At 43.2% G+C, this 13,984-nt stretch overlaps 1 protein-coding gene across 5 annotated transcripts in view; it reads right to left on the bottom strand.

Moving 5' to 3' along the window:
• Ehmt1 (euchromatic histone lysine methyltransferase 1) overlaps positions 1-13,984 on the bottom strand; it is a 168,905-nt gene that overhangs the window by 13,967 nt on the left and 140,954 nt on the right. For all 5 annotated transcript variants that reach the window (XM_026778400.1, XM_026778412.1, XM_013346039.2 and 2 more), the window contains 7 exons: positions 12,308-12,412; positions 4,564-4,718; positions 3,501-3,668; positions 3,176-3,320; positions 2,367-2,444; positions 1,144-1,259; positions 150-236 (listed from right to left, as the gene is read on the bottom strand). In XM_026778400.1, the coding sequence (XP_026634201.1) occupies positions 150-236; positions 1,144-1,259; positions 2,367-2,444; positions 3,176-3,320; positions 3,501-3,668; positions 4,564-4,718; positions 12,308-12,412 (854 nt within the window). The remainder of the gene's footprint in view (positions 1-149; positions 237-1,143; positions 1,260-2,366; positions 2,445-3,175; positions 3,321-3,500; positions 3,669-4,563; positions 4,719-12,307; positions 12,413-13,984) is intronic.

The following is a 13,984-nucleotide window of genomic DNA, read 5'->3' as shown; positions in this document are numbered from 1 at the left end:
TGACAGTGAACCAGATATTCCCAGGGGCTTCTTAGAGCACAAACATGTATGAGGAATACTAGAAAAGAGAAAAACAAACAAGCAAACAAACAAATAAAAAAACCCACAAAATTATCAACAGAGCTGTGGGACTCTGGTGACCCACTTACTCGCAGACAAAGGTGCCCAGCGGGATATCCTGGAGGGACCGCACACCCCAGCCCATGTCCTGTGTCCGATAAAGCTGCAGTCTTGCCCTGGAAAACAGATAGAGGGGAAGTGGACATGTACCTGATGGTCAGCAAACCAGCTTGTATCCATTCTGAAATGAGTGAGATGAGCAAATAGAGAAAAATGATGCAGCTTCCAAATAAAGAAATATTACAAATCTGCAGGTGACTGAAAGCAGTTCCAATCACCTGACAGATAGAGTACCAAACACACACAGGAAGCTGAGAATGCAGGACTCAGACTATCAAAACACAAAGTATAGCAGCCCTTGCTTTCCTCAACTGTACCTGGCCTAGTCTATGAGGTAGCAGTGAAGATTGAGGTACTCCCCCCATAAAAGTGCTTCCTTTAGAACCCAGACTACTGCTATTCTATTACATAGGGAGTATGCCAGCAACAAGCAATTAGAGGGGGGTTCCTAGAGGCTGAGCGGGCTTGAGGTAGAGTATGCTTAAAGAATTTACCCACTCTTCAAGGTACCCTCCGATCATGCCCATCCTATTGGCCCATTTGGAAATATGGTGAACAGGGAATAGGAAGACAAGTGTGTGGATTCTAACTTTGGTGAACTATGTACAGACCATAGTTACCAATGCTTAAAACTTGATTCTTGATGTGACATAGGAAGTACAGGTAATGGAACAGGATAAGCAGTGGGGAGCAAGTATCAGGAAGGAACCTAGCAGTCTGAGAAAAACCATTAAACACCACCAGTCTTAATGTTGGCTGGCTTTCTCTAACACTGGACAGAAAAGGCTCAAGCACTAAAACCAAACGAAACAACTCTATTCATATCAAAGCCAGTCTAGCTTGGCTGGTTGTTCACACATACACACACACACACACGTGCACACGCTTTCCCCAGACATTGTCTCCACCCACAAATATACATGCTACTGGCCTAGTGGGACCTAATGTATCTACACCCCTCACCTGAGACCATTTTGCACCACACGATTGCGGCAGTTCCTCCAGCATGAGCAGGCATGATTGCACTCGAAGATCAAGGGTGGTTCTGCCATATTAAACTCAGGCAGGAGTCGGCCATCCTGTTAACAGATGGCCACAAGGGCCAGTAGATGTCAAGCAATGTTCTTTTAGAATGAACTTTAATGAGGTATTTTTTTTTTTTTTAATAAAAGTACCCAGTCTGGGCTTTAAATATACACAAACACAATGGTTTATAGGCTGACTTTAACAGCTGGGGGAATAACCGGATTAGGCTCCTTTAAATAGAAATGTCACCAGGTATAACACAGATTGGAAGGACTCTTGGTCCCTGCCTGGCTATGCTGTTCACCTAACCTTCCTGCCCTGCCCTGTCTCAAGTAGTTAGCACCTTCTGGCTGCTCCTAAAGAACTCAGCTCAATTATACCTATAGGGTGACACACTAGGACCGTGTGCATTTCTGGGACTTTAGGGAGTCTTTTACACAACTAGGACTTTGATCAGAATGCTCTTAAGCTCAATTCCAGCATGGACCATACTCTAAAGATAACTGATACCTGCCAGCCCCACTCCTTACCCTAAGCACTGATCACAGTTCTTATTTGTGCTGTTTCGTTCAGATGACAAGCACTCCAATCTCCCTGACCTATCTACTTTCCTCTTCTAAACCAAGAACATGCTGCAGCTGCCCTTTGCTGCCTGTTTTCTCTTCACTCAGAACATTCTAGCACCCATGACCTCTGAACTGAGGACTATGCACCTCCCCTCCCTATATACTCTGTCCTAAAGCTGTACCCTGGGCCTCAAAGCCCTACTGTCTTATTGTCTCCTAGCCCACAGCCTAGTCTCTCTACCAAGCATCTCTTTGAAACCTTGTGTATGGCATGCACAGCAGGGATGACCAAACAAACACAACAAAGAAGTTTCCTCCTATGGCTATACCAGAACAGTCACTGTACCCACTGTCTGGATAGTTGCAAAGGACATGGACTCCAGCCTTAGGACTCGGGAAGCAACACCTTAGTCCCACCATCTGCTTGGAATAGCCCTTCACTTTCAGCCTGTCACCTCCTACTTGTTTTCCCCAAGAAGCTCACCTCCACTGTCCCAAAGTCACTAGGACACCTTAGAATCGGGAACCATGTTCATAGACTCACTCTCACAGAACTCACCACATCAACACATTGCAGCAAACGTGCTTCCTCACCTTATCATACCAGCAGCGCATGCTGAGCTGGCCACACATGCAGGTGCTAGAGGAGCAGTCATCTATGCAGACGCAGTACTGGAAACAGAGTGCACAGCATGTCACCACAGGTACCACTACTCCCCACTCCTTCAATTTCCACCGAATGCTCTGGAACATCTCAACTGCCTTTCATTTGCCATAGGCTCTTTTAGGAGCAAGGTAGAAAGACTTGGGACATGCTGAGAAAAACGCACCATGTTGATAGGGAGCAGGTGGGAGTTTAGATAGGTGCAGCTGCAGAAGGGCTAAAAAACCTGTTGCTCTCAAAGATAGAGAAGATGAGACAAAATCTCACAACCAAGATAAAACTTATACAGTTTATCTTGTGACAATTAGGGGATTCCCATAAGCACAATCATAAGGATATCTTTTCAAATAGGTCTGATTTTAACCAAGAAAAAAAGTCAGAGGTGGGAAAGTTGTTTGCTGAGCCATAGCTGCCAGACCTGAGGGGCATGCAGTGGTCTATTCTTAAGACCTGCATGGCCCCTGTTATTCATGACGCAAGGACCAGGCAATACCAAGGCCCCGAACAACTTTGATCAGGAATCACTTAGGGCCTTCAGTAGGCCATCAAGGTATGCTAAGAGAACCAGTGCCGTGCCTAACACAGAACTTCAGATTTTTATAGTTCCTCCACCTCTTTCCTGGGAGGCAAGTGCAGAGAGAACAGGATCTCCTGGGAAGCTTCTACAGGCCTTCTTCCAGAATGGTGCTAAGTCCTAGGACCCAGTTCTAGGGACCTGCAAGACCTTCTTCCCACCAACCTGCAAGTGAGTGATGTTCCTGTCAATGTTCATGGGGGACGTCACGCAGTTCTGGGAGACGTACTTATAGTTGGAGGGACATAACTCACTATCCACAGCATTGACACAGGGAATAGGAATGCGTTCATACCCTCGAGCAATGTCTCTGCACAGGAAAAGGGAGATGTTACTTGTGCTGTTTCAGCCTCATGGGAGACATAGCTGCCAACCAGTGCCCACACTAGGCTGGATCCTAGGGAAGAGCTTCAGAAATATCTGCTCCAGTCTCTTCCAGCCCACAGGCCAACGGTCTGCTAGCATCACCTCAGTCTTAGAACCTTCTCACCTGCTCACCGTCTTCTCGACAGCAACAGGCTTGTCAGGGGCTGAGTCTCGAAGTGCTTTACTCATCTGCAGTGCACTCCACACCTGGGAATTGAGGCTTGCACACTGCAAGGGAGTCTCTCCTTCCTTGTTTTTCAAAGTAACATCTGAATCCCGAGAAAGAAACAGGCTAAAAGGGAAAAATAAAATGGAAGTCAACAAAACATCCAGATCTGAATTTAGAAGAAGCACAGCTACATGTTAAATGACTAGATTTACGCTATGTAGCACTCAACTTACGAGTTCAGTGACTCTGGAACAAAGCCATGCCTCCCCAGGAGCACATCTGTTCCCCAGGAGCACATCTGATGCCCCCCCCCCCGCCCCATACTTACAATGAGACATCAGTTTGCTCCTCTGAACACATATGTAGGAGTTAAGAATGTTTATTTTTCTTAGATTTTGCTTTCAAATGTGCTCTTAAGGATGAACGGAAATGATAATGGAGAAAAGGTGTTGGGGTGTGCAGAAGGCCAGTACATCTGGCCTGATGAAGGATATGGGTTACGATATCCATGCCAGTGACTTGCAAGTGCTACAAGGCCATGCCATCTTTCGTTTCCAGGTGAATATAGGAGCTGCCTGCTCATCAGAGCAGTCACAGTCACTGCCCTCCTTTTCCTCCTAAAGATACATAGTAGAGATGCTACACCATGCAGACCACTGCTGGATGTGAAAGAATTATGAGGAGCTTGCTTAAAATGGCCCTAAACAGCCTGAGAGGGGAGTACCAATAGCATCCAGTCCCTGCTGGAACCTGGAAGTCAAACTGTCCCACACTGTTAGGTCTGAGACTTGGTCAAAATTCAACTAAGAATTTGGATGGGGTTTTTAGCTTGTTTCTATTTTCTATGACAATTATGAGCCCAAAGTGAACCATAGATGGTCTGAGATGTCAAATGAGAAAGATACTTCTCCGCCTACACTGCATTAGCTCTAGGTACAATGGGCATAACAGCCATTTAGCAGCCACTTTAGATAGCCAGAAAGCAAGAGCTATATTGGTGGTACAGGGCTATACTCACACAACACAGTCGTAGCGATTCTCCCTGGCTGCGATGTGCAGGGGTGAGTCTCCATGGATATTCACAGCATGTAGGTCACACTTGGCAGCTAGAAGGATTTCAGCTATGTCCACACAGCCTGAGAATGCTGCCCAGTGCAGACAAATGTTCTCTTCCTTCAGAGACAAAATTGAGAGCATAGTGAAGATGGTTTCTGGCTCAGAACATAATGCCGGGGCTAGGCAAAGACAGCTTTTGTACTTGAGTACAGCTGGTTATTCCTGGCACAGGCTACACTGGAGAAAGGATCTGTAGTTCACCAAACAGCAAAATTCCTATCCAAACTGCAACATTTTTTTTAAAAAAAACTTTTTTTGATTTTTAAATTATAGGGTTGGAAAAATGGTGCAACAGTCAAGATCACTTGCTTCTTTTACAGATGTAGAGACCTGAGTCTGATTCCAAGTACCTATATTGAGTAGCTCACAACCATGTATAACTCCAGTTCCAGGGGATTCAACAACCATACACACACACACACACACACACACACACACACACACACACGTAGAAACAAACACAAATACCAATTGGGGGGGGAGTGAGAGGAAGAAAAACAAATAATCACATATAGACTATTCTGAAAATAGAATAAAAATACAGAATTATACCACCTAGAATAGGATGGTTATTACCAGAAAAAGTAGTACACTTTTCCTCTACTTATTTTAAAAAGTGGTATTCGATTCTCAAAAGACCTATGTAAACTATAACACTGAACAACACCTATGTAAGATTTGAAAATTACAAAACCTGAGGCCAGCAAGATGTGAGATCATTGAGCAAATGAAAGCACTTAATGACCTAAGCTTGATCCCCAGAACTCACATAAAGGTGAAGAAGAAAACTAAGAAAATATTGACAGTTGATGACTTCTGGGAGGTGTCCCTTTCCTGGATGGCCCCTGGTAGACCAACCACACATCATAAGCCAATACGGTAGCACAGCTGGATTTGGTGGGTTATTTAAAATAAAATAATAGAGGACATTAAGTTGGGAAGGGGTGAAGAGGTAAGAAGTAGATCTGGGGAAGTTGGGGGAAGAGTAGGTGGTCAATATAGTCAGATACCATTTATGAAATTCTCAATTAATAAAATACTAAATATTTTTTAAAAGGCGGGAGCTGAAAAGATGACTCCGTAGCAAAGAACAGCTGTTGCTCTATCATGAGGACTGGAGTTTGATTCCTAGCACACGCATAACAAGCAAGGTATCTGCAAATGATTGTAATCCCAACTCTGAGGGCTCTAACATCTTCTGGATTCTGAGTACACACACACACGTGTACAGACAGACACACACACTTTTAAAACTCACAAAGCTATACTTACTATATTCTCAACAGGACACAATAGCAACACAATAGCAACAAGCCCTGGAGACCCCTTCCCATCGCATATGCTCACCATCCTCTGAGGCTCACCTCAGCTGGACCTGCAGCTATAACCTATATGTGATAGAGCCTTCAGAGCTTCCAGTGAATGAACAGCCCACTTCATAATTTACTAACTCTTTAATTTATTACATGTTCCTGGCTTCTCCTCGAGAATGCAATACTAACGAGTATCTTATCCTTTTCTTCCCCTCTCCCTCTTTTTCTCTCTCTTCTGCACTATTTCTCAAAGGTAACCCCTCAGAGGTAGAACTGCTGGCTAAAGATATAAAAGCAATGGCTTAAAGTGGCTTCCCTTCTATGAACAGTTCGCTGTAGCTTCCTTCCCCTTCAGGAATTCAGTAATTTTCACAACATTCACAAACAAAAGTCTGGCTTAACCACCCCTTAGTTGCTGGAGAGCCCTTGCATGGAAAGCCATTCCAGGTCCCCTCGTATCAGATCTAACTTCTCTGGCAAGGGGAATGCCAAGCCACATCCCAGGGGCCCATTCTGCAGGCCCTCAGGGGTCACACCCATCGGTAACACTCTGGTGCACTCCAACAATTGGACGACTATCTCCTTCCAATGTCCACATGAAAATGTGCAATGAGGGATTTTCAGTTCACTGAACACTTGAAACATAAAAACACAACAGAAACAGAGTGTATTATCTACCATCCTCACCCAAAAACTGCCCCAAGCACAGGCGGTATTGTTCCATCTATTTCTAAAGGAAACACTAAAAGCAAATTCCTTTTAGTAAACATTAGTATTCTGTCCAAAAAAAACCTTAGCTATCTTGAGTTCTTTTCAGGATGCCATTCTCAATGGTTTTCAGCCCTCTGATTTTATTTGGTTACATTCCCATACACATCTGAGAGCTCAAACAAAGGCCTTCCTCCTCAGGGCCATTTTTCCTTATCAGAAGGATCTGTGCCTTTTTGGCCCGAACTGCACTGTTTTAAGAGTCTACTCTTGGGCAAATTCTTACTCTATAGAGAAACAATGCTGGCCTGAACTTCTGAATAGCTTCACTTCCACAGAAGAGTTGGCACTTATGACTGATCATACTCTCCCACCAGCGAGAAACGTGAAACAGAATGGTGTGAAATCATGGTCATCAATTCTACACGGGCAACAGAAGAGATGCATAAGGGAGCTGGAGTTGCCTACTCAGTCAAACACCAAAGAAACCAGAACAGAAGACATTGCTCCAAGAGTCTGTGGAGACTGGGCTTCTCCATAAGGGACACCAGCAGACCTGGGACAAAACACCCAAAGACCCTCAGTCTTTCAGCCAGGCAGGAAGCACCATCCACTTACAGACCATAAGCCGAGACCCAGGTAGAACCCACTTTAGCAGTAAGAACTGCTGTAGACTCACCAGACCAGACCAGAGAACATAATTCAATATAATCAGACAGACTTCACATCAATCAGTGACTGTCACAAAAAAAGAACTGAAAAGCAGTGACAGGAAAGTACCCGTTAACAGCAAACTGGCATCTGGCTTCAAGCTCCTGACATATAAACAGGCAGTAAAAATGAACACTGACAAATCAGAACTGGTATGGATACTGAAATTGCAAATCTTGTCATTAAGTACCTAGTATAATTGGGTCCCACACTCAGAAACTAAGTAGAGATGTGGCAGAAATTAAAAACAACCCCTCCCACTCTCTTCCCACCAACACACAATAAAGAACACACAGAACTTTCAGAGCTCAATACCAAGTCTAATAAGGTGATTAAGCTAAGTCTAATAATGAAGAAGAACAGTAAATTAGAGGACACAATAAAATCAGTTGAACCAAATATTAGGTTTGTGGAAAACCAGTTTCTAGAAGCTGATAAGACCATCCAAGGTCATCACAGGACAAGTTCCTGCAGTCTAATTCATATGCAGCTAGAGTTCCTGAAACACAAGCAGAAGGCTCATCTGAAGAAAGGGCAACTACAAATTTCAAAAATTGACCAAAATCCTAAATGACAGATCTAAGAAATCCAATCAATCTATACATATACAGAAATAAATAACACCAAGGCACATCAAGAAGTCTTTATAATAGCTTGAAGGAAAACAATGTACTGTATGCAAAAAACAAGGAAACAACTTCCAAAACATCTTAATAAGGGCTCTACTAAGCGACATGCGCAACAGCAAATCCACTGACCAGAAAGAACTCTACACCTAGCAAAAGCATCTTCTAAAGATTGGGCAGGATAGCGACTATTCTGCCATGAAGAATGGGAGCTTGGCATGAGTGGCAGGAGGAAGGAGCAACAGGGAACAGATGTCCAGCAAGGAGGGGCAGTCACCCAAAGTACAGTCTTCCCATAAGTGAATCCTGTTCAATCACAGCATGTGACCAAGACTCATGATATACTCACAGATAATGCAGAGAAAAGTAAATGAAGTGCAAATTGTCATTGTGCTTGTTGGTGATATTAATTTTTTTGTTTCAGATTGATGGCTCTCTACCTCAGAATCAAGATCTCATATATAATCCTTGGACATTCACAAAGTATCAAAAGTGTGATTATCTGGAAAGAGCTGGTATTAGTGTGAACTCCTGAACCCGTAAACTTATACCAAGTACATACACTGCATCACAGTTCCAAATCAATTTCATGTCTGAAAACCATGTTAGAAATACAGGCAAATGTTTGATTTTTTTAGAACTGAGGATATTTTACTGATAGTTGGTAACATGTACTTGCTAAGTGTAAATACCAATAAAATATCTCAAGCGAGTTATGACTTAAATACATTTAATTTTAAAATTTTTCAATGAGTACAGAAACAAATGAAATGTAGTCATATTCTTCAAGGGTATGTATGTTTTTTCAGAAACCCAGGGATATTTGACAGTACTGTTACAATTTAAAAAAGTGTTGTGCTGTAAACAGTAGATTCTGTTATACAGAGAAACCCTGTCTCAAAAAACTAAAAAATTTGTCCACATCTCACCATATACAAAAACTGATTCAAAATATACCACAGTCTTAAATGCAAAGGTAAAAACTATATGCTACTGTAAAAACACAGCAGAAAATCACCTTCAGTTAAGCTGTGATTTTAGCTGTTGCTGTTTTTGTTTGTTTTGAGATAGGGTTTTACTTTAGCACAGAACAGCCTGGTTAAACTCATAACAATTCATCTGCTTCAGTATCTCAAGTGCTGGGAGTGAGAGGCATAAACCATCATGTCCAGCTAAGCAACAGTGTCTTAAAAAGAATACGGGGAGCAGGATCCACAGCTACAGTAGTGTTAGCATTTTTGCAGACCAGTGTAGTCTACACAGCAAGTTTCCGACCAGCTAAAACTACTCAGTGAGATCCTATCTTGAGAGGGGAGGGACAACAACGACAAAATAAAACAAAACAAAAAACGACAAATGTGGTTTGTACTCTAACAAATAAAGCTTGCCTGAAGATTAGAGGGCAGAGCAAGACACTAATTAGCAATAGAGGTCTGGGTGTCTGTACTGACAGACAGAAGGGGCATGTATGAGCAACAGGAGGAATGTAAGGCAGGAGGAAACAGGGTTCAGCCCCTTCTAGGCTGAGGAGTTAGCAAGGTAAGAGTTGGCTGTGGCTTGCTCCTTTATCTCTCTGATCTTTCAGTATTTACCCCAATATCTGGCTCCAGATTTTTATTATTAAGACCAATTAGAACTCGTGCAACACATAACTGCCACTCAATAAATCAGGAGCTAAGCCGGGCGGTGGTGGCGCACACCTTTAATCCCAGCACTCGGGAGGCAGAGGCAGGCGGATCTCTGTGAGTTCGAGACCAGCCTGGTCTACAGAGCTAGTTCCAGGACAGGCTCCAAAGCCACAGAGAAACCCTGTCTCGGAAAACCAAAAAAAAAAAATAAATAAATAAATAAATAAATCAGGAGCTAAAGATCTGAATACATCCTTGACTAAAAACCGTATGAAACGGCAAAAAAGCCCACAAGAAGATGATAATATCAACAGTAAAAATTAAATGAAGATTAAAACCGCCAGATGACCTCTACCTATGTTACTGTCTAAACTATAAAGAACTGACATACTAATCACTGGAGAGGGTATGGAAGTACCTAGACTCTCAGAAGCCACAAACAGCCCAAAACTCTGGAGACAACATGGTGGTTCCTCTAGACACTTCCCATTTCCAGGACTCATCTGGGGAAAGTCAGGGCACAAATATTTACATCAACTCTGTAACAGCCATGTATCTACCAAGAGAGGATCAGTGGTGGCCACATAAATAGACACTTCTGGGAACAAGAGAGAGGCACCAACAGAGTATGCAATGAACCCAGGACAGTCACTCTCACGAAGGAGGCTTAGTCTCCAAGGGTAAGATCCAGGAAGAAGGTCAGACGTGGAGAGCTCAGTGTGGGAATGGCTGTGCTCACCATCCTCACTGTGTACTTTAAATTCATGTAGTCCGCAACCACATGTCAACAGAGGGGCTAAAATAAAAAAGTGTTATACTATATAAACAACAAAGTTAAGGGCTAAGTGTGGAGACACATGCATTTAACCCCAAACTGAAGAAGACAGAGGCAGACGGCTCTCAGTGAGATTAAGGACAGACTGGTCAATTATAGTAAGGTCCAGGTCAGTCAGAGCTAAATAATAAACTAATTAACTAACAAAACAACCAAAAGTCAAGTTTGACAGTTACCTAATCCTTCCATATTGCAGGAACATAAGCCACCAACACTTAAGAACTAAGTGGTACCCATTTCTCAACAAAGCTATTCAAGTCAAAGGACTGGGCAACACATATAAATTTTGGGAACCTTTAAGATGCAAGATGGCTGAACAAGTAAAGGCACTTGTAAAAGAAGTGTGATGGCCTAAGTTTGGTCCCCAGAACACACATAAAGGTGAAGAAGGAAAAACAAACAAACAACAACAACAACAACAAAAAAAAAACCCAGAGTGACTTCTGAAAATTATCCTCAGGCCTCCATATAGCCCTGTTATATGTGTACCTCATTCCTAAATGTAATGCTTAACTTTTTAAAAAAAAAGAAAATGCTAAAACTCAGGAATTTCAGCAGTACCCTAAAATAAAGCCAGATGGCCCATGAAAAATGGCTGTATTATAGAAGGGTAGAAGGACTAATGTCTCCCGCTCATGCAACTTACCAAACACTGCTTTTAAACACAACTCATGTAAGGGATAGGATCTTTACATGCTGTACTGGACCTTGCTAACATTTCTTTTTTAGTTTTTAGTTTTTACCCAACTTCAATTTGCTTAGAATGGATTGGGATAGCCCTTAAGAGATTTTGTCCCCTCTCTTTAACAAGGCTTCATTATATAACTCTTGAGTAACTTGCAGATTTGGAAAAGCATCTGGAAGAACCATAAAAATAGCAGTTAAAAGAGTTTGAATGAGGGCACAGTGCATGGGTGGAAAAAGGCATTCTTGGAAGCCATAAGGTTGTTAAATGAGAATCTCATGGACAGAAGTAGACTGCATTCCTAGGAGTTCCTGGCTAAGGAGGGTAGGCCCCTGAGGTCCCACAAGCTGCACACACTAGCCAGCAATACATTTGTGCTGGGGAGTTCTTATTGTCAACTTGACACAGCCTAGAGTCACCTAGGAAGAGGGAATCTCAGCTAAGGAACTGGCCAGACTGTCTTATTAGATTGACGTTGGAGGTCCCACACTAATGTATTTACTGGTTCCCAAAGTGAACTCTGGTGGGATCAGTTTTTCCTTGGGACCTTCAAAAAAGGAGTAGAAATCGCTTGCGTCTCCCTCTGGAAATGAACTTTATATAGATGCATACAACTGTTTCTTTGGTCTGTTACTTAGGTCTTTTGATCAACTATCCTCAGGAAAAGTCACATAATATCTAGAGGGATAACAAAACTATTTCTCTAACTCTGGACTCTATAGTTTCTGGGCAAATGAGCTGACTCCATAAGCTAGGCATTCAGAGTATCTTAAATCAGTTCATTCCCATTTCTTTCTCTTTCAAAATAGTCACTATAAAGTCAACATAATCATGGCTAGGCTCCCCTTCCAAGTGAGTCAGGGACATGAACCAGCAGAAAAGTACAAGACAGAGATTCACACAAGCCACACACCCCTCAACTCTCCTACACAGAGGCCAGATTTGCAGGGACCCAATACAAGTTCCATGTTGGGTCAGTGAAATTTGACTACAAAGGGCCAAAATAGCCATCATGTGCTAGAACTACATTTCAGAGACCAAAGGCCCATCAGACAGAGGAAGCTGCCCAGTGACCTAGCCCCCTCCAGCCTTCTAAGAGGCTGTGTCCTTAAGGTTTCTAAACCACTATGAAAAACTCACATTGTCCCGGATATTGATGTCAGAGCCTTTGGACAGCAGCAGCTTCACCAGGTCCACATGCTTGTACTCAGTGGCCCAGATCATAGGCGTCCAACCACCATCATCCTGAGCATAAGAGACAAGAGATACCACCATCAGACAGCAAACAGGAGAAAAACTTCATGCAGCCTGCTCAGGGAGTTTGCTCAGAGAACTGTTTTCTGTTAAGTCAAAGGTAGGACCTGGCTCCCACCAAAGGCACAGTCCCTTGACAATAGGGGAGGTAGGCTGCTGGCTGACCACTCTGTTCCAGTCAACACTGTTGTCTGAAATGAACATTCAGATAGCCTGAACCAACCCCAGGGAGGACACAGAACAAGGTTTGTGGGAAGCATGAAGACAATGTTTCAAACACGCCCTTGGCCCTCCCTTCTGATGACTAAGCACAAGACCAAACAGCAGATGGACTGGTGAGTATCAGGCACAGAGGGAATTGACACTGCCTTTTTTTAAAGGGCAGGGTCAAAGAGACCAATCATGGCTATAAGGTAGATTAGGAATTTCATGAGTTGCCTTCCTACCACTATGGTTGAGATCAATGCGTGTTAAATAGTTTCATTTCAATCAGAAAAGGTATTCTGTATGTTCTGTTGCCACTTAGCAATCTGGAGTTGTGAGACAGCCTCCTCCCCAACACCTCCAAAGGTTTTTCCTGTACATCCACACTTGCATGTCACTGTAGGCACACACAGCTTCCACAAATGAAGATATCTCCCTGTAGTTGACTACTGGCATCATCTGAAACAGTGGGGACATAAGGATATTCATGCTGCATCAAAGGCCAGCCCAGAGTGACAAGGAATGGAATATCACACAGTAACCCAACAGGATGAATAAAGATACAATGCTAGGGGGCTGGAGAGATGGCTCAGAGGTTAAGAGCACTGACTGCTCTTCTGGAGGTCCTGAGTTCAATTCCCAGCAACCACATGGTGGCTCACAACCTTCTGTAATGAGCTGTGGTGCCCTCTTCTGGTCTGCAGGCATATGTGGAGGCTGAACACTGAGTACATAATAAATAAACAAACAAACAAACAATGCTAGGGGCAGTTAAAATAAATCAGGCCATATTACTTAGGTAATGAAAAACCTGCTATTTTCTAGTCTATGTGGCAGGAGATCACAGAAAAAACAGTACAAGAAACCAGGCCCAAAACTAAAAGGCAAGAAGTGCCTGGGCTAAAAGGTTAGAGATGAGGGAGATGAAAATGCAGCCCCAAAGCAAAACTCAAAGGGCCTACCATGGTGTGTGTGGACAGTCTTGACTTTAGCTCTTCGTAGATCACTCCTGAACTGGCATGCATTTGTAGATATCTACTGTGTACTTAGCACCAATAAGGCGCCAAAGGTCAGAGAACCCATGACAGCAGGGGGATCAGGTCAGTAAACACACACAGTGAAACAGTGGCAGTACCAAGGAACAAATAAATCTAGGAAGGAAGCCTGGGTGCCCTAAGGGAGGGCAGAAGCTATCCTGGACATGGAAGTTTGGGGGACACTAAACAGACATGAGGAGGCCTGGCAGACTACCAAGGATAGAGCCATGAAGCCAAGTATAGCAGAAAGGTCCGAGCAGGTGGAGAATGTGGGGGTAAGGCCTGTGCAAGCCATTTTTTTTTTTTTTTTTTTTGGGTTTTT

Source organism: Microtus ochrogaster, chromosome 4, assembly GCF_000317375.1.
Source record: "Microtus ochrogaster isolate Prairie Vole_2 chromosome 4, MicOch1.0, whole genome shotgun sequence".
NCBI lineage: Eukaryota > Metazoa > Chordata > Mammalia > Rodentia > Cricetidae > Microtus > Microtus ochrogaster.
This window is presented reverse-complemented; position numbering and strand designations above follow the sequence as displayed.